Raw genomic sequence first — 24,718 nt, forward strand, 5'->3', positions numbered from 1 at the left:
CTGAGTGTAATGTCACTGTTCCTTTTGGCAGATGATGGTTGTTGCTGTTTATTTTGTCTTCTGTCCATTCTTCCTCATTTGTGGACAAAAATCTTTCCCCTGCTCTTTTTTTCTTCTACTATTCATCAACTTATACTTTACCTTTTAATCTTCCCTGGATACTATTATCTGGTATGTGGTAATCAGCTAATTGGTTTATCTAACCATGTAATACTTTGTTCTCTATTTTGGACTGCCTGCCCAGTTTTGTTTTTCCATTTGATATTTATTTCTGCCTAGAGTTATATTACATACTTTCAAGTGCGAAGTAGTATAATAGCTGAAGTACTTCAGTTCCTCCAAGTACGTGTTTGAAAAGGACATGACTGCTCACAGATGTGCAGTGACCATCCTCTCTAATACTGAGGGGTTGGGATGAGTCCAGGTTTCCCATGTCAGGTTTCTCTCCTCAAATACATTTTAACACAGGAAGTCATTTCTAATCAAAAAGCATTTTGTGGTGTTTACCCATAACTACTTAAGTTTTTGGTTATGAATATTTGACCTTCAAATGTAGCTTTGTGAAGCATTCAGTGTATATACAGTGTCACATTTTATTAAAAAAGGTTATGTTCCAAAACAACATTTTACAGTGCAAATTGTTGCTTTATCCCCTTTATAAAATATATATTATATTCACGTTATTTGTGTACAGTCTTATTTTGATATGAACACAAATTGTACACTAGACTTGAAAATTAAGTCAGTGCATATTCTGATCATTCGTGTACACAGATTAGACACATACTAAAACCACTGTTTTAAAATTTCCTATCAGTTGCATGCCTGTACTTTTATACTTTTATAAAATGTGGTAGAAAGTTGTTTCTTCAGCCTGAAGGGACCTCGTTTCTTCCCTCATCTATGTCTTTTGGATTCCATTATGGAATTGTCTTTTAAACTTCTATTAGAGTATTAATTTCAGTGACGCTTTTATTCAGTTCAACAGATACATAGCCATGGCAGAGTGCCTGGCATAGAGTAGAAAAATGGTTGCCAACATTTTTATTCCTAAAATGCTGTGTCTGCTTTAATTGAATATAGACAGCAGTATTGACTACACATACCTTGTCCGTGTAGACTGAAATAAGAATTTGGAGGTTAAGCACACAATTTACAAGTTTCTAATGGTGGCATTTAACTCTGACTGCATTGAAATAATTTGTAGAAGCTTTTATCTGGTTCAGGTAATGCCATCCCCAGCCCACTGAATCAGAACATCTGAGATTAGATCTGGAATCCAAACATTGCTCCAAATTAATAATTTATACATATAATCCTAATTTGTCAGTTATGAAAATTAGTTACCTCATTGCTTGTCTTCAGGATTAGGAATATAGTTGGAGGGTTCTACTATTGAAAAGACTGAGATAATCACAGACAATACAGCTAGAAGTAAAACACTTTGTTATGTTTTTTTAGGGCTGCACCCATGGCTTATGGAAATTCCCAGGCTAAGGGTCACATTGAAGCTATAGCTGCAGCTGCTGGCCTACACCACAGTGATGCCAGATCCTAGCCACGTCTGCGACCTACACCACAGCACAGCAACACCAGATCCTTAACCCACTGAGCAGAGCCAGGGATCGAACCTGCATCCTCATGGATATTAATGGGGTTTGTTACTGCTGAGCCACAATGGGAACACAGAAGTGAAACACTTTAAAGGGAAATAAAGACTTGAAACTGGAGTTTTACATGTTAATTACATCAGTATAGGTTGTTCACCCACCCCATAGAAATCAAGTTCCTTAATCTATATAAAGCAAAATACTATAAAGTTATTTTGAAATATTGAACAAGTCAAAAGCTTTTAAGCAAAAAGTGATTTCAGTAATAAAGATGTCAGCAGGAATTGTAATGAATCAAACCTTGTATTAAAATGGACCAAAAGTGCTCTATTAAAAGAAATTGCTGTAACATTTAAAAAATGTTTTAGGTAAATTTTCTTGCTTGGAAATTAATTTTCTTTTGTCTTTGTGCCTTTTCTAGGGCCGCTCCCTCGGCATATGGAGGTTCCCAGGCTAGGGGTCTAATCAGAGCTGTAGCCGCCAGCCTACACCATAGTCACAGCAACGCGGGATCCGAGCCATGTCTGCAACCTACACCACAGCTCATGGCATCGCCAGATTTTTAACCCACTGAGCAAGGCCAGGGATTGAACCCACACCCTCATGGTTCCTAGTCGGATTCGTTAACCACTGAGCCACAATGGGAACTCCGGAAATTAATTTCCTATAAAATGCTCTCTGTCTTGAGGTTTGTATATAGTCTTTGAATTGGAGAAGCCTCTACTGCATAGGAACTAGTTGACGCAGCAGTAGTTCGTTTCAGTACTACAGTATATCCGTGTGAGGTACAGATACTTTCTAGTTCTATCAATTGCAAGGATGGGTGCTAGATATTTTACCATGGCATCTTCAGGTTTGGGACTGATTAGCATAATTGGTAGCCATTTCTGCTGACTTTTATGTGAATAGATATATCTATTTTGCTTCTATTTTAGATGCTCGAAATGAAACTGTGAGGTCATGCCATCCCCATCTTATTCTCTCACCTCCCTTTAGTTTACCGAAAAGTGTATCATTGGTTTTCTTTACGTGAGGTGGTTTTGTGTTGCTGTTCTTAGTTTCTTAAATTTAAGTAATTATTTTGTAAGTTCTTTCATTCTCACATGCCTGTTTTTGAATATATACTATTTTGCCAAGTTAATTTTTACATGTCTTTGCTGTTTGGAAATGTTTAATGTTTCATGATGTTCTGAGTTTGAAATGGTGCATCAGTGACCATTTTTAAGATTGATTAATACCTATATAAAACATGGTCCAGGAGTTCCTGTCATGGCTCAGTGGTTAATGAAACCAACTAGTATCCTTGGGGACATGGGTTCGATCCCTGGCCTTGCAAGTGGGTTAAGGATCCGACATTGCTGTGGCTTGGATCCCGCATTGCTGTGCCTGTGGTGTACGCCGGCAGCTGCAACTTCAATTTGACCCGTAGCCTGGGAACCTCCACGTGCCATGGGTGCGGCCCTAAAAAAAACAAACAAAAAAAAACAAAACATGGTCCATTACTACTCCTGCCAGGTTTTATTGTAGGACCTTGAATATTAATAGATGAAATTGGGCAATTCAAATTACGCATTTGCCTGCTCTTTGTGGGATTTCAGTGTAATAGTGAAACTAAAATATAGCCATCTTGAAGGGTGTATCTTTGCAGATGAGTTTGTATCCTTTGGCTCAGTTAGGAAAGTTCTTTACCTAAATGTTAATTGAGGCTGGTAGGATAGATTAGACCTAGAAATGTAGTACAATATGAATGTGTGGCTGCTGTGCTACTCTTTGTCTGGAGGAAAACAATTGGTTATAAAAGCATTCTTTGCTTTCATTGCACTCACTTTTTAAAATAGTCTATTTTCTATTGCTATGGTAGCACACTAAAAGGATGTTTGAGGACCATACAGTCTGCTTAGTAGGCCAGGGGAAATAATAAAAATAAAATAAAAGCAGTTCTTGAAGTGTTCAGATGTTGGTTTTCTTCTTCTTTTTTTTTTTTTTTTTTTTTCCTTCCATTTGGTCAACCATGGCCAATAATTTTTCCCTTTTGTTTTCTCGATCATTGTGTCCCTAGTATCTGCATTGTCCTAAGGACATTATAGGGGCTTGAAGTATTTGTTGAATGGATTAAATATTTAATATTCAAGGGTCATAATAGTTTTGTTAGTAGCTTGGCCATTCATAATGTTATAACCCTTAAATATTAAGAGCACCACAAAAGTAGGCTAGCCTAATTATGCATGCACATAACAGACATTCTTGAATATAACAACTACTGGTTCGTACCAAGTGATGCCTTCTTAATCTTTCTTTTGGTGTAACACTGGGTACCTGATATTAGTATATTTTTGCTAATTGAGAGTTCTAGTTGACCAAATGCAGTTTTGTTGATTTTGTGTTAAAATGTAGTATTAAAAGCTTGCCAGTGATTATTTCTCTTGATAAAGAAACTTCCTTTTGGGCTTATATCTGGAAGCTGTCATTGTGCATATCAATTTTCAGTTTGTCCAGCAGTTAAAAAATACAGCTCTTGTTTTTTTTTTGGTTGGTTGGTTGGTTGTTTTGCCACGGCATGTGCAAGTTCCCAGGCCAGGGATTGGACCTGAGCCACAGCAGTGGCAATGCCTGATCCTTGGTTCGCTGCACCCCCAGGGAACTCCCTAACAAATACAGCTCTTTAGACATTTTGATTGTAGATAGGAATGAGCTTATTATGGTCGATTTTTTGGAAAACAGTTTGTAGTTTGGTTTTTGGTTACTTTTAATGGTAAAATTTTGTGGAGACTCAGAGAATTTGAATATACATTTCTGGAAATATCTTTTAAAAGAGTTCAAAGAGATTTACCTTTTTTGAATCTTAAAGATTTTATACCAATGCTAGTACTTGTTTGCCTTCTCCTAATTAGTTTATATGGCAGCTTTAATGTTGATAAACTAGATGCCAAGTGTCACCCAGTGTTCTTGCTGATGATTGCATTCTTAAAGATTAGTATCACACATTAAGTTTGACATGGTGTATTTTATTTATTTATTTTTTTGGTGAGGCTTATATGATACTACTACAAGTGGATGCTATAAATTATTAGTGGCTTAATATTGCCTACACATATAATAGCCTGTACATTCTAAAAGGATAATTACATTTCATTTCTGTTGTTTGCAGAGATGGATGCTAGATATTTTACCATAGCATCTTTAGGTGTGGGGGCTGATTATCATATTTGATAGTTATTTCTGCTGATTTATGTGTTAATTTATATGTACATATATTTTGCATCTTGTTTAGATGCCAGAAATGAAAACTGAGATCATGCCATGCCCACCTTAGTCCCTCATCTCCCTTCAGTTTACTGAAAGGTGTATCAGTGGTTTTCTTTATGTGGGGTGGTTTTGTGTGGCTATTTGATGCATTCTTTGTAGTACTTAAAATACTTTTAAAAGTCACTAAGTACAGTTATTATCAAAGAGTCAGTAAGGACAGATAGTTTTTCCCTTTATGATAATTCTCATAATCTTTTTTAAAACTCTCATTTTGAGATAGGCTGTGGTGTTTTGACATTAATAGCATTGAACTTTTACTTTCAGTTGTAAAAATAATCTGCTCTATTTAAGGTGTTCTGTCACTCATTTCTATTTACTGGAAGACTTAAAAACCTGATTCTTTTTCCATCTAAACAAAAATTTATGAGTCTCCATTGTGGCTTGGCGGGTTAAGAATCCAGCATAGTGTTCATGAGGATGTGGGTTCGATCCCTGGCCTCATTCAGTGGGTTAAGGATCTGGCGTTGCCACAAGCTGTGGCATGGGTCATGGATGTGGCTCGGATCCAGTGTTTCTGTAGGCCTGCAGCTGCAGCTCTGATTCAACCCCTACTCTGGGAACTTGGATATGCCGCAAGTGCTGCCATTAAATTACATAGGATAACTTGACATCAAGTTAACTTTTCCCCAATCCTCCATTCTCACCTATTTTAAGAAAATAATGCAGCAACCTGTTTGTTGCCAGCACTACATGTTCAAGGTAATTCTAGGTGGTTGTCTAGTATGTTTTATTTGCATAGCATACTTTCATTATACTATGTTAAACCTTACATACCCCCAAATTATTTTAATATATATTTATGTGACTGAATTTAGTGCATTAATTTTCTCACTCTATTCTTGCAGCATTTTCAGTTAGCTTTGGTTGACTGTAATCCCTGCACTTTGTCCAATGCTGAAAGTAAGTATTATTAAGTACCATAGTTTTCTACGTGTATTCAGATCACTTTACAGCAAATAATAGTAATAATAAGACATAAATTTTGTGCAATTTTCCCCCTAGAATTGTTGGATCTAATTGTATTGGTTGCTATGGCTACTTGTACAGATGGAACGTGTGAGACCAGTTATTGTGAACAGCTAAAATAGATGCCAGTTGAACTGGCTTGTTGAATTAAAATCATGCTAGTGAACAACATTGATTATTTGTGTATTAATTATATTGTAAGTGATAGGATTAAAATACAGAGTTTACCAGTCTAGGAAAAATGAGTATACAAAGATTCATATGTGTTATCTCACTGATTCCTGCTTTGTGGTATTAAAATTATTGGTAATTATGAAAATTTACTTGTTATTATGGTTTTAAACATTATACATAGAGATTGAGGTGAGATATGTCAGTTATCAAAAAAGGATGTGTGTGAAGCATGTTCTGATATAGCGGTTTTGTTTAGACATTTATTTTCTGCTTCCATGTACATTTCTTTCCAAAAGTGGATTGGGTTGATTATGATAGGTTTATCATAAGTATGTGTTGGCATTTTTATTTAGTGTACTTTAAGGTAACCAGTAAAGGTTTAAAGAATATTCATGGAGTTCAAGCTGGATTTCTTTAAATCTTTCTTGCTTGAACAATAAAATTTTTAATTAGAGTGTATAAAAAAATTGAATCATAAACATTTCAGATCAATGAAAAGATTCTAGGTTTTAAAAAGTCAGTATTTTGCTGTGACTTCATTTTTTAACCATATAGAAAGATGTTTAGTGAAGAGTAATCTCAGTGGTAAAAATGCCTGAAATGATTCAATCAGTGAAAAAAAAAAAAAAAACTGTAGAAATTTGGGGGTGTTTTTGTTTTGTCTTTTAGGGCCACACCCATGGCATATGGAAGTTCCTAGGCTAGGGGTTGAATCAGAGCTATAGCTGCTGGCCTGCACCACAGCCACAGCAACAGTGGATCCGAGATGCATCTGCCACCTACACCACAGGTCACGGCAACTCCAGATCCTTAACCCACTGAGTGAGGCCAGGGATCAAACCCGTATCATCATAGTTACTAGTAGGGTTTGTTACTGCTGGGCCACGACGGGAGCTCCTAGAAATTTGAATATAACTTTATATAATATGAATTCATAGTGTGGATTAAATCATCATCTAGACCAGACTGATATCATAATTCTACTAAATTCAGTTTTCCGAGAGAACATGAAAGATGTCTATTTTCTTGAAATGAAATTCAGGATTTAGTACTGATAAGTGTGTTTACAGGATAAATGGTAGAAAGATTACAAATGCAGCAATATTTTAGCTTCTAAGATTATATTAAATTAGAAAAAATTTTACTCATTAATTTATAAAGTAATTTTTTATACTTCTTTCTTAATTACATGTCCAGGTTATATAAACCATCGAGAATACAAACTCTTAAAATACTTTTAAAATTAATTTATGACAAAAAAAGCTGATTTTTATTTAAATTGATTGTATCTAGTGCCTAAAAAGCTAACTTTCATATGTACTTGTCAGTTTGAATGATAACTTTTGAGCGACGTTTCATAAATGTCAAACTTGGTAAATCCTCCTTTTACTGTGCTCTTTTGAGATTAAAACTCACTTGTAGATCATTGCTCCTGAGAGGAAAACACCTATGTAGAATGATTACCACAGGGCAGATAACTTTCTAGTTGAATTTGAAGAGGACAGTTTGAATAATCATGAATATATTTTCAAACTTACCACTCCTCTCTTTCTGTTGGTTATTAAGAAGGGAAATAAGAGTGAGGGTGACCAATGGCCTGTTTTGCTCAGGACTGAGGAGTTTCCCCAAGACTCAGAACTTTGAGTGCTAAAAGGTTGGTTACTCTAATGGAAAGGCATGTGCTTTACTTAGAGATATTAGGCCATTATATTTCAGTGGATTTGGGTAGTTCATTTTAGACAGTCCACATAACTACTTGGTAACCATGATAAAAATGGCTGATGTCTCACAGAGCACTGATAAATATAGGCTACTTACTTTGAGCTAGACATTACTACTGTTTAAACACGAGGATCTTTATACCTTTGTAAAACTTATTTCTCTTTGAATTGATATCATTACCTATTTTATATGCCACAAACCTTGAGTATTTTTTGAAATCTTCCCTGTTACTTTGTAGTAGTACAAGATTATAGAAAACAAAGCGAGCTTTAAAAGAAAGTCTTTGTGAGATTTCTATTTTATAGCACAACTCATTTATGCAGTTAAAAAATAAGTAGGTAACACTTACTGCTTCTAGAGCTATTTAAGAGGGGTTAATCACAGTTTGTGTTTTGAAAGTAGAATCATGGTGATGTGAGACTTCTCATTATATGATTGCCTCGGGTTAAAATTATTTTTTCTAGATTTAATTAATTCTAATAATTCTAAAAATACTGTATTAATTTCTGAGTAAAGCCTAATTTTAGAACCTTTTATGGCAATATTTGTTAAAAATTTCTACCTCTAATTGAGACTTGCCAAATGGAGCTTTTTCTTAGTTGTGTGGTTATGTTTTACTTTGAAGAGGACTTTTAAGAATTTAAATGTAAATTGGTTTTCACACCACAAAAGATGGCACTGGATTTAGTAACTCATGGGATAGGAAAGCCCTTGCTGAGTTTGGAGGAAGTTTGGAATGGGAATCGCATGCCAACTTGCTGCTGATTTTTTTTTCTTCATGTCACCTTTATTAGAGGTGTAAGAAGATTGGGGGGAAATGGGCATAGATTTTCCATCTCTTCCTCATTCTCTTCCCCTGTAACACCAGTTTCCATCTAATAATGTAGTGAGATGAGAATTGGACTGGAACTCTCAAGGAGAGCTGTGTTGGAAAGGGGGAGTAGGGAGTAGGGAATAAGAAAACCCCTCAACAGATGTAGGTAAAGAGAATATTTCTATCTGTAGAACTTTTATTATTATTTTCATGTGCTTTTCACAAAAAGTCGATTTTCATCTTATAAAGATGTTTTAATTTTGTGTCTGATTAGTTAGCATGTGACATTTAATGGTTATATATAAAGAGAGCAGTGTCTTATTTTAAAGTTCAGATAATATTTTGTTTTGGTCCTTATGCTTGTTTGCTTCAGCTGTTCCCAGGTGCTGGTCTAGGGAAAAGATAGCAGAATCCCTTGCAGAACTGAGTAAAAAGGCACCTTTCCAGGCCTTGCCCCAGGCTCACTGAATGTAATCTCAGGAATCTCTATTTTTAACAAGCCTCCCAGGTGAATCTGGGAGTTGGGGGAGTCAGTGAGAGAGTTAGTTTATGATACCAGTGAGAAATTGATGATAGCTCTTGACCTTGTTTTCAAAGATCCACATTTATATTATGCATATAATTTTGGAAGGCTCCCAGACTCCTTGCAATCCCACTATGAAATCCACCAGGTAGACAGAGGATTAAAAAAAGACGTTTGTCATTGAAGGATGAATGTCATATTATTTAAGCTAGAATCCAGCTTTGATTCCTGGTTCATTACTGCTTTTGTTGAATTATTCATAACTCCGGTGGTACAGTATCTGGAAGAACTGAAAACAAAAGCTGAAATACATGAAGTTTTTTTGGTTTTTGTTAATGTTGGGACTATTTACTATTGTTGCCTTCCAAGTGATTTGACTTTAAAACATAATAATTATGAAGAACTGATAGAGAAATGCAACTTATTTCCTCTGTGTGTTATTACTAGTGTCGTCCTGGTCTGTGACTTCTTTGTAAATGTTGATATGAAATCTGGTATAAAGAAAACAGAATTTTTTTGTTTTAATTTTTTAAAATCAAATACTGACTTTACTGTATTTTTGGACTTGGAACTCAGTTTTTAAATACCATGTTTTAAAATGTATAGATTATAAGTTTCCTCTCTTTGCTTTATGTTGCCATTTTGAACACTGTAAGATGTATACTCACTTGCTATAGATTTTATGTTATTTTAATATTTACATTGACAAATATAACAACCAACAATGAATACATGTGGTTTATTATCATGTTCATGTATGTTTGTATATTCTATTTTACTCAAGTTATGTTGTTACTTAAATCTTTGTAAAATAGCTCGTGCTTGTATTTTACATTTTATGTTCTTAATTAATTTACCCAAACATTGCTTTATTGTTATTGATTTTTGTTTTCCATCATCTTTGCAGTTCAATTTCACATTGCCCACTTATATGAAACCCAGGTAAGTGTTATAACTTACCTTACTTAAACAGAAATGATCACCCATATCATTTTAAGTGAAATCAGATAATTTAATGGAATTCTGGGCACTACCTCTAACGTACCTTTTATACTCATTAAATGTGGTCAAGATTTTACTTTGGGTTTATAGTTATTACAAATGCTTGTTGTATACAAAGAAGTTTCGTTCAGTATGATGTACCTCTAAACTCAACTTTCTGCAGCCTTAAATTTCAGAAGATTTCTCTGATTCTTGATATGAAATGCCTAGTTTTCTTTTTGAAATGTTTATAGATGGTTGTTATAATGTATTGTTTTTTTAGTTTTACTTTTTCTTATGATTGAAATATCCTTTCCATGTGTCACCACTTGAAAGGCACATAAGTAACCACTTGATGTCATTACCATTACTTTTATGGCTGCTATATTTAAGAGTTTTTCAGTTTAATTTTAAGACATTTTACTTTTATGTATGGCACATTTTGCTTAGTTGTATGATAAAGAGTATAACACATAGGCATTTACTCTAGGCAGTAATAGGGAAAATCAGGCATAAGTTGGTATGAAACTAAATATTAGGTAATCCTAGTTTACCCAAAACACAAAATTTTATAGTTATTTTATTTTAGACATAATTTCTAAGGTCTCTTTTGTTTTCGAGCCACCATGGAGTGGTCCTACAAAATTAATATCTGATTCCTAGACATCTCTACCCACCTCCCAACAAACATACACATGCATGCGAACATGTCCACTGGATCAGAATTGATGCACACTCAGGTTTAGATACTGTACCAAGCTAGGGATTTTATCCACTTTGAGAAGACGCATGTGAGAATTACATGCATATTGTGGATCAGAATCTTTACCTGGCAGTGCTTCTCCCAGCCTCCTGCCAACTGCTGATTTTTTACTAAGTCAGTAAAGGCCCCAGGGTGAAAGCAGCTATAGAAATAAGCTTCCTCTCCAAAGTTCTTTCCTTGGCGTCTTAGCTCCTTCTGTTTTCATTATCTCAGGAGCTCTCTGCTGCCTTCAAAAATATGAGCTCTGATTTTTTTCCCCAGCTTTTCCCCTTGCTCTGTCATTAGGTAAAGCAGAAGTTATCTCACCTTTCTTTTTAATGAGTGTTTTTTACTAGAGATGGAATTCTATTTAATTATTTTATTTGACCACTTTAAAATTGGCATTCCATTGTTTTCTGGCTTTCATTGTTCCTGATGAAAAGTTGTCTGTTGGTATTAAAAGTCTTGTGAAGGGAGTTCTCGTTGTGGCACAGCAGAAACAATCCAACTGGGAACCATGAGGTTGAGGGTTTGATCCCTGGCCTCGCTCAGTGGATTAAGGAACCGGCAGTGCTATGAGCTGTGGTATAGGCCGCAGACGCAGCTCAGATCCCACGTTGCTGTGTCTGAGGCATAGGCCTGCGGCTGTAGCTGCAATTTGACCCCTAGCCTGGGAATCTCCATATGCTGTAGGTGTGGCCTTAAAAAGCAAAATAAATGAATCTTGTGATGGTAATGTGAGGACAGGTCCCTCCCCCCACTGATTCTTTCATTTGATAAATTTTAGTGCCCATTAAAATTAATCAAAACAAAGAGAACAAAATTCATGCTAGGCAAAGCATATTAGATGGCAGGAAGGTGACACTATAAGCATATTTTAGAATTGGTAATTCTCCATTCCAGTGCTTATAGCAAGCATTCTAATTTTCAGATGAAGAATTAAGAAAAAAAGGCTTACCTACCTACTTATAGAAAGTTACTTTTTATAGTTCAGCAGATCATATCAGCAGACCTTATTTATGAATATGTAGTTTTAAAATCTAAATTTAAAGAGTTCCCGCTGTGGTGCAGTGGGTTAAGAATCTACCTGCAGTGGCTCAGGTTGCTGCAAAGGCAAGAGTTGATCCCTGGCCCAGCACAGTGGGTTAAAGGATCCAGCACTGCTGCAACTTTGGTGTAGGTCGCAGCTGCAGTTTGAATTCAGTCTCTGGCCCAGGCACTGCCATATGCTGTGGGTGTAGCCATAAATATATATAAATTTAAGTATTCGTATGTGGTTAGTGACTACTGCTAGCTAACTAAACAGTTCAGGGGTAGTTTCTTTAGCTAGGAAGAAGTCTTCCTGCTAATAAATGTAGAAAGAATTCAGTATTATTTCACAAAGCAAGAGGTCCTTCCCACATTGCTTTCATAGGATTAAGCAAGAAGAACATAATTAAAAGTGAAACGTGATGGAAAACATTTTTAACTAGAATGGTTAAGGAAGGCCTCTCTAAGTAAGAGCTGTTTGGGTTGAGTCCTGAATAGAGAGGAGCCAGTGATATAATCAATTGGGCCTGATTTGGGGGTGGTATGTGTATGTGTATGTTGCTAGGTCATTCCGATAAAGAGGTGTTAGCAAGTTCAACGGCTTTGTGGTGTTACTGAGCTTACAATATTTGAAGACAAAAAGGAGGCTTTTTGTAGAGGTGGAACTGTAGAGTCTTAAAATTTGTGTTAAATTTAATCATGCATTTAGGTTTCAGTTATTTTACTTGTTAGGTTTTTTGAGATATAATTAACAAAATTATAAAGTATTTAAAGTGCACAGTGATACCATATAGTATTTGTGTTTTTCTGTCTGGTTAATTTCACTTAGCATAATGCCCTTCAGGTTTATTATCCCTCTTGTTGCAAATGACAGGATTTCCTTTTTTAAAAAAAAATGAATTTTATTATATTTATAGTTGTACAACCATCATCACAACCCAGTTTTACAACATTTCCATCCCAAACCCCCAACCCGTCCCTCCTTGCACCCCGCCCCCAACCTGTCTCCTTTGGTAACCATAAGTTTTTTGAAGTCTGTATGTAAGTCAGTTTCTGTTCTGCAAATAAGTTCATTGTACCTTTTTTTAGATTCCACAAGTGATAGCATATGATGTTTGTGTCTCACTGTCTGACTTCACTTAGCATGATGATTGCTAGGTCCATCCATGTTGCTGCAAATGCTATTATTTCATTCCTTTTTATGTCTGAGTAATACTCCATTGTGTATAGGTACCACATCTTTTTCCTTTTTTAAGGCTGAAGTACCATCCCATTGTAATTTTACACCACATTTTCTTGATCTATCTGTAGGCAGACATTTAGGTTGTTTTCGTCTTTGGCTCTAATGGATAATGCTGTAGTAAACATAGGAGTACAGATATCTCTTAAAGACAGTGGTTTTGCTTCCTTTGAAAATACAACCAGAAGTGGGATTGCTGGATCATATGGTAATTCTGTTTAGGTTTGGATAATGTTAATGAATGTCATGTCATCTCACCCACACCCATTCTTAACATTTAAAAAATTAGTTCTCATAGCTTTCTTTGTATATTGTCATATCATCTCTAGATAAAGATAATTTTGTTTCTGTGTATAATGTCATATCTCCAAGTAAATATATTATGAATTATTCTTGGATATTTATATCAATTATTTAATTTACCTTTCCCATTTTGTTAGCTGAGACCTGCAGAGCCATGTTTTTTCCCCAGTAATATTAACTGGCCTACATTTCTTTTTCTTGATTTTAATGAAGTAACTTGCACAGGTCATTATCTAAATTCTTAATAGCCTTTAAAGATGAACGGTATAGAATTTTTCTCTTTTAATTTTATTACAGTGTTACTTATTTTTGAATAGATAATTCAAAATGAAAGTGCCTGAAAGAATGCACAGTGAAATATCTTCCTCCCTCCTTTTCCCTGGCCCCCTATTTCCCTCCTGGAAGCCACCAACCACCATTACCCATGTTTTTTATATCCTTCCAGAGAAACTCAAATCCATACATATGTTGCATATGTTATGTTTTTCTTTATTTTATTGAAATAATAACCAATAGTGTTTGTTCTCTCTTACTCATGCTTATTTTTTTTATTTAGAATTCGATTTTGGATTCATTCCCTGTTAATACATATAGAGCTGTATTATATCCCTTTACAAAGATGTACTGTAACTAATTTAACTATTCTTCTTTGAGGGATAGTTACAAATAATGTTAGTATAAATTACACTGTTGATAAGAATTATGAGTTTCTGGGAGTTCCCATCATGGCTTAGCAGTTAACAAACCTGACTAGCATCCATGATGATGCAGGTTCGACCCCTGGTCTTGCTCAGTGGGTTAAGGATCCAGCGTTGCCATGAGCTATGGTGTAGGTCGCAGACACGGCTTGGATACCGTGTTGCTGTGGCCCTGGCATAGTTGGCAGCTACAGCTCCGATTGGACCCCTAGCCTGGGAACTTCCATATGCCGTGGGTGCAGCCCTAAAAAGACAGAAAGACAACCAAAAAAGTATGAGTTTCTTTTTTAGCATTGTCTTCTAACTCTCCAGCAGTGGGTTATTACTGAAACTGTATACTGGTTTCATTTACATATATTATTCAAATCCAAAAATTCTAAAGAAAGAAAAAATAAATTCCAGCTGTCATTTAAAGGAGCCAGTAAGTACCTCATGATTACCTACGGTTTATTCCATGAATTCAAGGTTAGTTCAATGTAAGGAAATCCCTTAACAAAACAAACAAAAATCGATGTAAGGAAAACAATATTGTGAGAAAAGAAAACAGATGTTTTTTTTGGCCGTGCCCACAGCATGCAGAAATTCCCAGGCCAGGGATGGAAGCCATGCCACAGCAGTGACAACATTAGATCCTTAACCGCTAGGCCACCAAGCACTCCAGGGAGAAGGAGTTTTTAAAAGAAATTAATAGTATGAAAAGGAGAGGAAAACAGTAGATCTAATTAATAGCTCAAAATCATAATATTCTGAAAAAATTAGCAAAATAGATAAACCGCTAACTAACTTGATCAAGGGGATAAATGAGAGAGAGAGCACGGATGCAGATAACCACAGAAACAGAAGAAATTAGAAGAGTCATACGAGACTACTTATCATTAGCAAACCTCTATGGAAATGAATTTGAAAACTTAAGTGAAATAGACTATTTCTCAGGAAAATACAGATTGGCAAAATTGACCTCATTAGAGTTAGAAAAGTTATAAAAAGCAATAGAGAAAATTAAGTAAAGCCCTACAGAAAATATCATGTCCAGATGGTTTTATAGGGGAATTTTACCAAACCTTGAAGATCAAGTGATTCTGATACTCTGTAGATTGTTCCAGAGCATTGGAAATTGACAAAAACTTCCTTGTTTCTCTCTTTTTTTTTTTTTTTTCGAGAGGGTTAAGGGGCTTATAATAGCTTTTAATCTGGCCCTTGAGAGACCTATGTGTTTGATAATAATTAAAGCCCTTTCCGCACTTACTGATGCTATAATGTATTTTAAAAACAGAAACAAAAATCTCAGAGTCTAAAAATTAACTATAGGCCATAGTACTTGGGGGTCTTTTTTTTTTTAAACTTGTAAAGTATACATGACATAATCTTTGCCATTTTAGCCATTTTTAGTACAGTTTAGTGGCATTAAGTATATTCAAATTATTGTGCAACTGTCTTCACCATCCATCTCCAGAACTTTCATCATCCCAAGCTGAAACTCTGTACCATTAAACAATAACTCCTTATTCCTTCTTTACCCCAGCCCCTACCAACCACCATTCCACTTTTCATCTCTGTGAGTTTAACTACTCTAGGTGCCTTATGTAAGTGGAATGATGCAGCATTTGTCATTTTGTGTCTGGCTTATTTCGCTTAGCATATGTTCTTAAGGTTTGTATATATTGTAGCATGTGTCAGAATTCCATTCCTTTTTAAGGCTGAATAATATTTCATTGTATATATACACCACATTTGGTTTATCCATTCATCTGTCAGTGGATGCTTGTGTGGCTTCCAACTTTTGGCTGTTGTGAATAATGCTGCTATGAACATGAGTGTGCAAATATCTGTTTTTGCCCTAGCTTTCAGTTTGTTTTTTTGATTCCAGAAATGGAATTAGTGGGTCTTATGGTAAATCTGTGGTAAAATTTTTAAGGGACTGTCATATGTTTTCCTCCATTCCTTTTTGAAGCACGTGTATCATTGATACCTAAACCTGATTGAGACAATACAAAAAAGAGTCAATATACATATCAATATCACTGATGAATATTGGTATAAAAACACTAAATAAAACATCAGCAGGCAAAATCTATTACCTCATTAAGCAAATAATATACTATGACCAAGTGATATTCATTCCAGGAATATAAGATTGATTGAATATTAGGAAATCTGTTAATATAATGCATCGTAATAATATAGCTAAAAGTAAAAGCAAATCACTGTCACCATAGATGCTAACAAAGCCTTCAATAAATCCAGTACCCATTCCGAATTAAAAATTCTCTTGAACATAGGGATTAGGGGTTATTTTCCTATCATGATAAAATTCATGTATTTTAATTCCAAAGTCAGTATCTCACTTAAGGGTAAACACTAGAAACATTTTCACAAAAATCGGGAGCAAGGCAAATATGCCCACTCTCTTCATTACTCCTCATTGTCATGCTATATTAAGCAATGTTGGTAGACAAGTAAAATCAATTAGAGGCACAAATTAACGTACAGAAATGTATAAATGTTATACAACATCAGTAAAAAAATAAATTTTTTAAAGGAATTAGGTAAGTTGATATGGAAAAACATACTCGAATAGCCAGAATGATACTGATGGGGTGGGGTTACATGGGTTATATGAATTTGACTAGATATTAAAATATACAGTGAAGCTTCCGTAATTAAAAGTGTTGTATTGGCATTAAATAGATAAGGAGACCAGTGGAGTATCATAGGCCAAGGATAGATCCAGTATACATTGAGAAATTGAGTATATGATAAAGGTAATACTTTGCATTCCTTTGGCTAAGGTAATTTATTCAAAAATGGTTCTGAATCAAATAGGTAGTCATTTGGAAAAAGATAAAATTAGACCCATAACCCAAACCATTCAAAAGAATAAACTGTTACAAATGAATTAGTATCAAAATATAAACAGTGATATTGTACAAGTATTAAAAGAAACATGAATTCTTCTTCAACTTTGATGTAGGAGAAGGCTTTTTAAACTATGGCTCAAAATTCAAAGGCATTAAAACAGAATGAACAGTTTGAGAAACATAAAAATAATTTCTGTATGGCCAGATCCCCCAAAACACCATCAATTCAAAGGTCACCTATGAAACTGGGAGAAAATGTTTATAGCATAACACCACAAAGGGCTAGTGTCTCCTAATATATCTAACAAACTCTTAAAATTTGAGAGACAAAGGAACAAAAACCCAATAGAAAAATGGGAAAAACAACACGAACAGACACTTCGCAAAAAAGATACAGCAGCCCTTAAATATGCGAAAAAGTGTTCAAATTCAGTCAGAGTTAAAGAAATGCAAATTAAACCAACACTGAAATAGAAATCTTACCTGTCAGATTGGTGAAATAAGTGTAAGTGGCTACGTAAAGGAAACAGGCACTTTCAATGCATTGCGATAATGCAAACTGGTATACCTCATCTGAACAGAATAATCTAACACTCAACGTGCTTTTTTTTTTTTTTTTTTTTCTTTTTAGGGCTGCACTCGTGACATATGGAAGTTCCCGGGCTAGGGGTCAAATCGGAGCTACAGCTGCCAGCCTACACCACATTTCATGGCAATGCGAGATCCTTAACCCACTGAGCAAGGCCAGGGATCAAACCTCCAACCTCATGTTGCGCCGTGATGGGAACTTCTACGTGCACTTTTTAATTCAACAATCCCACATCTAGGAATCTACCTTGAAAATATACCTCCAAAAATGAAAATGTATAGGCACAAGAATATCTTTTGGAGCATTGTAAAATATTGGAAACAACCTAAATGTCCATACATGGGAGAATGGTTGTATAAATTATGGTACGTTTAGGCAATGGAGTGCCATGCAGCTGTAGAGAGTAATGAGTAAGACCTATGTAAATCCCTATATGGAATGATTTCCATGATACACTGTTAAGTGGAAAAAATGCGAAGTATAAAAGTATAATATAGTACCCTCTGTGAAAGGAAAAAACTACATTTGCAGAGCAACATTTACATGGCCCGCTTGTGCAAGGGTAATACTGAAAATGGATGAACTAGAGACAAGTGAGATTGGTTACCTACCCAGGGATGGTTGTGAATGAGGTATTAGGGAGGAGAAGAGAGAGAAGAATTTGAGTATACTGTTTTTTATAGCTCTCTTAGAACCTGGTTATGTTTCACATACCCCAAAATTAATTGAATGAGTAAAATCAGCCAGAATGAGAGTTAGCACAACATAAAAAATGTAGACAGTAAGAAATGAACCTAACCATTATAAATGAATAACATAAGTAGGGATGAAAAGAACTAACCTAAGTAACTTTCGAAAATAGTGTTTTGACTCTATAGTATAAAGCCGGAGACAAAAAGAACTATAAACAAATCTTGTGCTACAGTTACTTTCTCACAAGGATATGAGTAGAAATTCTATAACTAGATTTTCTGTAAATACTGGAGATATTACAGATACTACATACATAGAGATATTAGAGAACAAATAAGTAGTGTATTGTGGATAATGAGGGCCAGATTTTCACTGTTCAGAGAATTTACAAGTAGGAAAAGGCTGGAATGCACTCTGTAGTTGGATTGGACTTTGAGGGATCACTATTTTATTTATTTAGTTATGGATATAGATAGTTGGATAGAAATAGATATGGATGTAAGAGAGAGTGTTTGTGCACACATTAATATATTTCCTAGCTCTTTTTGCTGGGAGGGCCTAGAAGCAGTGGCTCACCTCAGCAGCAGTGAACGTACTAGCACTAGATCTTTATTTCCAAATAAAATTTTTCAGTAAAAGGAATCAGGAATTCTTGAGGAGAAGTGGAGGATTCCAGGGCTTAGGTGGGAAACTGCAGAATGAGCCCTGGAACATTTCATGGTGCCAAAAAGTAAGAAGGTGCTCAAAAAATGATGGAACATGTGGAAAAGGATTCAGGAGCCAACTTGAGGGGAATGGGGTTTCTAAGCACCAAATCTGACACAAGTTTAGAAACAGGTATAATAATGGTATATAAGATACAGAATAAAATATATTCATTTTTCTGTAAATGAATAATTGAATAAATAAATGGGGAAAGGGGGCATCTCCTTCTTGCTGTAGAATTTTAATTAATTAATGCATGAGGAATGATGAATGTCTTTCCATAAGGTACTTACTAATTGGAAAGAAACATTCTTCAGAATGACTAGTTAGTACTTTATGAATGTGTCAAGGTAATGAAAGTCAAAGACTGAGCATCTGTCCTTAAATTAGAAGATGTTGAAGAGACATGCTAGCCGAACAGAGTGTGGGATCTTGAATTGGCTCCTGGACCAGAAAAAGGATATTAGTGGGACACTTGGTGAAGTTAGAATAAATTGCATAGAGTAATTAATAGTATTTCATCGGTATTAATTCTATCAGTCTTTTATTTCAAAGCTCTTATGGTTATGTCATCCTGGCATGTCCTTATCATTATGAAATATTCCTCTTTATCTCTGGTAATACTCTTCACCTTGAAACCTCATGTTCTGATCTCAGTAGTCACTTCAGCTTCTGATACCCATCTTTTATTTCACTCTACCTGAGTCTTTATACAAAAAAGTACACATCTTACCAAATACTGTATTTTTGGCTTTCGCTTTGGTAAATCTGTTCTGGCAATCTCTTTAGCTCGTTTGGAATATCTAGTCCATTTATATTTAATTTGATTGCTGATATGGTTACATAAAGTTAGCTGTATTTTTTTTCCCTCTGGCTGCTCTCAGGGTTCTTTATATTTGGTTCTTAATTATTTGACGATGATGTACTTAGTCACTGATTTTTCATTTATACTTGTACTACTTGTGGGTTTTTTCAGTTTTTTGGGTATGGGATTTGATGTCTGTCATTCATCAGTCCTGGTAAAGTTCTCAGCCATTATATTGTCAATATTTTTTCTGCCCTATTCTTTCTCTCTTCTCCTTCTTGGACTCCAGTTATGAATATGGTAGACATTTTGTTATTGTCTTATCCGTCTTAGATGATTTTTTTTTTCTTTCTTTTGTCTGTTTTGCTCTAGTCTGGATATTTTCTGCCAACTTGTTTTCAAGTTTTTTTTCTTTTCTTTTCTTTTTTTTTTTTTTTGTCTTTTTAGGGCCGTACCTGTGCCGTATGGAGGTTCCCAGGCTAAGGGTATAATCTGAGCCATAGCTGCTGGCCTACGCCACAGCAATACCAGATCCGAGCTGCATCTGTGACCGACACCACAGCTCACGGCAATGCCAGATCCTTAACCAAGCTCACGGCAATGCCAGATCCTGAGCAAGACCAGGAATCAAACTCGCAACCTCCTGGTTCCTAGTCAGATTCGTTTCCGCTGCGCCACGACGGGTACTCCTCAAGTTGATTTTTTAAGCAGTCTTTAATCTGTCCTTCCAATGACTTTTTTTCTTTTTCTTTTTAAAGTTTCAAATTAATATTTCTCAGTTCTGGAATTTCCTTTTGTTTTGTTTTCTATGCTTTGATTTCCTGTCCATTTATTCCTTATGATTATGTTTTCCTTCTTGTCTGTGAACTTTGTTAAAATAGCTGCTTTAAAATTACTTGCAAACTTCATCATCTGAGTCATTTCATGGCTGGTTTTCATTGATTGTCCTTTCTTCTGAATATGAGTAAAAATTTCTTGATTCTTTACAAGTCTGATAAATTTATGCCAGTATCCTGGATAATATGTTGTTGAGAATGATTTTGTTATATTTTTATTTATTGGCCGGTTAACTTTGCTTAAGCCATACACTAAACTTTGTTACCTCTGTGGGGGCAGCAGCTAAAATTTCTCTTTAGTTCTTTTAGGCTGCTGGACATTTGTTCTGTTCTTGTCTAGTTCAGTGATGAACCAGGGATTTGAGCAATTTAATTGCAGAGTTTGATGTTCTTTCTCTCTGACTCTCCTTTCTGGGATTTCTTCTCCCCTCACTTCCAGCTCTTGTAATAGAATAGCTTCACAGTCTCTTCTCTGACTCTTCAAGCTACTAAGATTGCTGATTTCTGTTTGAGTTCTAGCCAACCAGGGGCCTGTTGGGGCCTGCCTTCAGGTGAATAAAGAGGTTACTAAACCAGTGCCATTACCTTCCTCTCAATATTAACTTCTCTGTTTTTGCCCAATTTTGGTTTCTCTTCAGTGTTTTCTGATAGTTGATTTTTATATTTTATTCAGAATTTAAAACTGAAATGTTACTTCAACATTACCAGAAGCAAAACTGCACTCAGCACCTTTGAAGATAAACTCACGTTGCTTTTATACACTATTTAGAATTACTGCTTAATGTTCTGCTGTAAGCATCCATTGAATTTTGTTTCCACTCACCTAGTGACAAAGACCTAGGTTGTCCATCTCCTTGATACTACAAGTAGTACCACTTAAAACATTACCTTTTAACTATTAGAGTTTGGAAGTTGTGTTTTAGCATTTATTGAATTAATTCCACAAAGTGGTCTTTCTGAAATATAAATATGATCGTATTTCTTGAACTCATTTCAGTAGTACCCTATTGTCTTAGGTTACAGTCTGTATAGTCTTTAACATGGTTTAGGAAGGTCTTTGTGAAGTTGTCTGCTTGTCTCTGCACTTTCTGTCCAGTCTTCTAGTTAATTTATCATATGTGCTTTCTTCCTGTAGAAAATACACTGTTATTGTAGACAGTACAGTATATTTTATATGTCTTGATATCTATGCTCTTGACTACAGACTACACTGTAGTCCCAGCAGTTCCTGTTATATGTTATGTATTCAACAAATATTTATCAGTTGAAGGAATTGAGTTGACTAACTTGGTCCTTCTCTTTCATTAACTGTCTGATTTACTTTTTTCAGGCCAGATTAATGTTTAAGGGGAACTGATTTACCTGATGAATAGAAGTTTATATAATAACTACTGCTAGTCTCAATGAACAATTCTTTCAAATCTTTCCCATCTTAACATACTTATTCATACATCTCCTTATTTATTTCCATCGCTCTTTACATATCTCATTTGACCCTTAGAACAATTTGAGATAGAAAGATCAGGTATTACCTCTGTTTTAGGGGTGTGGAATCATAGTTTAAGCAGTTTGCCTGAGGCTCACCAGCTGGTTTTGTGTCCTCCTTTTTTTTTTTTTTTTTTTGAGAAAGATTTGTTTGCTCAGGCAGAGCAAACAAATTTATGTACTGTCAATGAAACAAATCTATGTACTATCAATGAAGTGAATGAAGCCACTTCAATCCATTGTTCTGCCAAGTATGTTTAAAGGTAATATTTATGAAGTTTTCTTTTGTTGACTTTCCTCCTTTTTTGGGAGTTGGGGGATGTCTTAAGCTTAGGACTGTAGGAATAATGGATTTCAGTCATATTAGTCCTTTGGGCGTGAGCACTGTGGGTAAATGGTTTCATTTAGAGACTTGCCCAAAGAACTTTAAATATTACAAATGCTATTAGACTATAATTATGTAAGGATAGAAGGTTTGGTGTCTTTAAAATCATATATGTGTTATACATTTTCTTACAGGGTATTTTGTATACCAGTAACTTTCTCTCTTAAACTTAGATTTCAACTACTTTTGCACTTATATTTTTTAAAAGTGTTACTGATTTGTGCCTTATTCATATTAAGTTGCTTGGACCTTGGTGTTTCTAGGCAGACATATCATGCACTTGGAGATAGAATACCTCTAGCTTCATTAGTGTTATTAAAGTTGAAATAACATGTTATCAAATAGGTTGAGATGATTTTCTTGTTAACTGTTGAGATCTGGTTATGTTTTAATGACACTTTGTTATATTGAATGTTTTACTGGTGTTAGGTACTCTGAAGCATGGCCTATCAACCACAACTTTCTAGAGTTAAAGGAACATTCAGTGATGCGCTTTCTGTTGCAGTTGATTTTTTTTTAATGCTAAAATAATCAGTATTGTATCAATCGTAACCTATGAGCTACTTCTTTAAAGATATTAACTTTTATCTTTAAATCTTTTTTCCACTACTTTTTAGAGGAAGTATCATTCTGCAAAGGAAGCTTACGAACAACTTTTGCAGACAGAAAACCTTTCTGCACAAGTAAAAGCAACTGTCTTACAACAGTTGGGTATGTAATAATACACATTTAGTGTACTATAAATACTTCTCTTTCTGTTTTTTACATGTTAGGGTTGGTAAATATATGGCTTGTATTCTATTTTCCTTCCTTTTTCTCAGAGTTGATAGCATTTAACCTTAGATTTTATCACTTATCTTAATAATATAATATTAATGCACATTATATTATTAATGCAGAATACACTGCCTTCATGTAAAACTCTTGTATTTACTTTTGTTTTTAATTTAATCTCTGGTTCGAATTTTACTTGAGTTATCCATACTTTAAAAGATCGTAATAGTTAAATATTTGTTTTTAATGACTGCATATAGTGTTTGGGTAATGTGAATTTGTATCTTTAAATTAAAACAAGTTTATTAGTACAACAAAAAAGGGTTTTATGTTAGTTCCTAAGTGATACCTTTAGAGTAAACAACTTAGTTAATATTTGAAAACAAACTGTTTTTTAATCCACACTAATTATAATTTTTTATGCATTTTAGCTTCAGTGAAGAGTGTGCCAATAGCAAAAATGTATATACACCTTTTAAATTTGGGAAATGGAGTGAAATTGTTTGAATCACCTGTCCCCTTTGACAGAGTGTATCAGTAAATTCTTCACAGTCTTGAAAAGGAAAAATACTTCTCCTAATTAAGTCTAGTGTATACCTGTATATCAATCCTTCCTACTTGCTTGTCACTGCTGTTTAAGTAACTCTTTTTAGAACCGGTTACTCTAGGTCCTGTTTTTACTAGTAATAGTAGGAGAGATAAGGGAGGAACATATAAATAGACCTGTGATTGACTTAAATTTCCATAAAACATGCTAACTCAATCCTCTTAAAATGTCTTCTGGAACACAGCAACTATAATAAATATAAGAAAATAAGGGTCCTTATTTGCTTTATGTGCTGTGGACTATACATAAAGAATAGCTGATTTTATGCTCTTGAATTGAAAATATTCCCCAACAAATTAAATCAAATTATTCCTGTGTGCCTTGAAGTTATGGAATATACTATTCTGTGATCTAGTCTTTTGATTACTTAGGTACATAGCCATCTTGTTTCCTTGCTTATTTATTTATTTATAACAATTATATTTAAGGTGTACACCATGTTGTTTTGATAAACCTGTACATAGTGAAATGATCACTGCAACCAAGCTAATCAACAATATCCATCTGCTTACATGGTTACCATTTTGTGTGTGTGTGTGGTGGGAGCCCCTGAAATCTGCTTCTTTAGCAAGTTTCCAGTATACATGACAATATCAATAACTTCTGTCATCATACTGTACTTAGACATCCTGCATAATAATTTCAACTTGGTATGCTTTGACCAGCATCTCCCCATTCCCCCCACCTCACTGATCCTGGTAACCACCATTCAACTCCCTGCTTCTTTGTATTCGACTCTATTTCAGATTCCACATATATTTGAGATTATGCACTATCTGAATTTATTAAACATTTGTGTTACCATTTTGTACCTTTTTTTTTTTTTTCTTTTTATGGCCACACCTACAGCATATGGAAGTTCCCAGGCCAGGG

The 24,718-nt window shown here is 34.9% G+C and overlaps 1 protein-coding gene across 8 annotated transcripts in view; it reads left to right on the forward strand.

Annotated features, from left to right (window-relative positions):
• KDM6A (lysine demethylase 6A) overlaps window positions 1-24,718 on the forward strand; it is a 200,434-nt gene that overhangs the window by 117,028 nt on the left and 58,688 nt on the right. For all 8 annotated transcript variants that reach the window (XR_002340583.1, XM_021079778.1, XM_021079779.1 and 5 more), the window contains exons 7-9: window positions 5,762-5,816; window positions 10,023-10,057; window positions 23,082-23,175. Coding sequence is in view for 7 of the 8 variants with exons in the window: in XM_021079778.1 (XP_020935437.1) it covers window positions 5,762-5,816; window positions 10,023-10,057; window positions 23,082-23,175 (184 nt within the window). In the remaining variant the exon portion in view is untranslated. The remainder of the gene's footprint in view (window positions 1-5,761; window positions 5,817-10,022; window positions 10,058-23,081; window positions 23,176-24,718) is intronic.

Source organism: Sus scrofa, chromosome X (assembly GCF_000003025.6).
Source record: "Sus scrofa isolate TJ Tabasco breed Duroc chromosome X, Sscrofa11.1, whole genome shotgun sequence".
NCBI lineage: Eukaryota > Metazoa > Chordata > Mammalia > Artiodactyla > Suidae > Sus > Sus scrofa.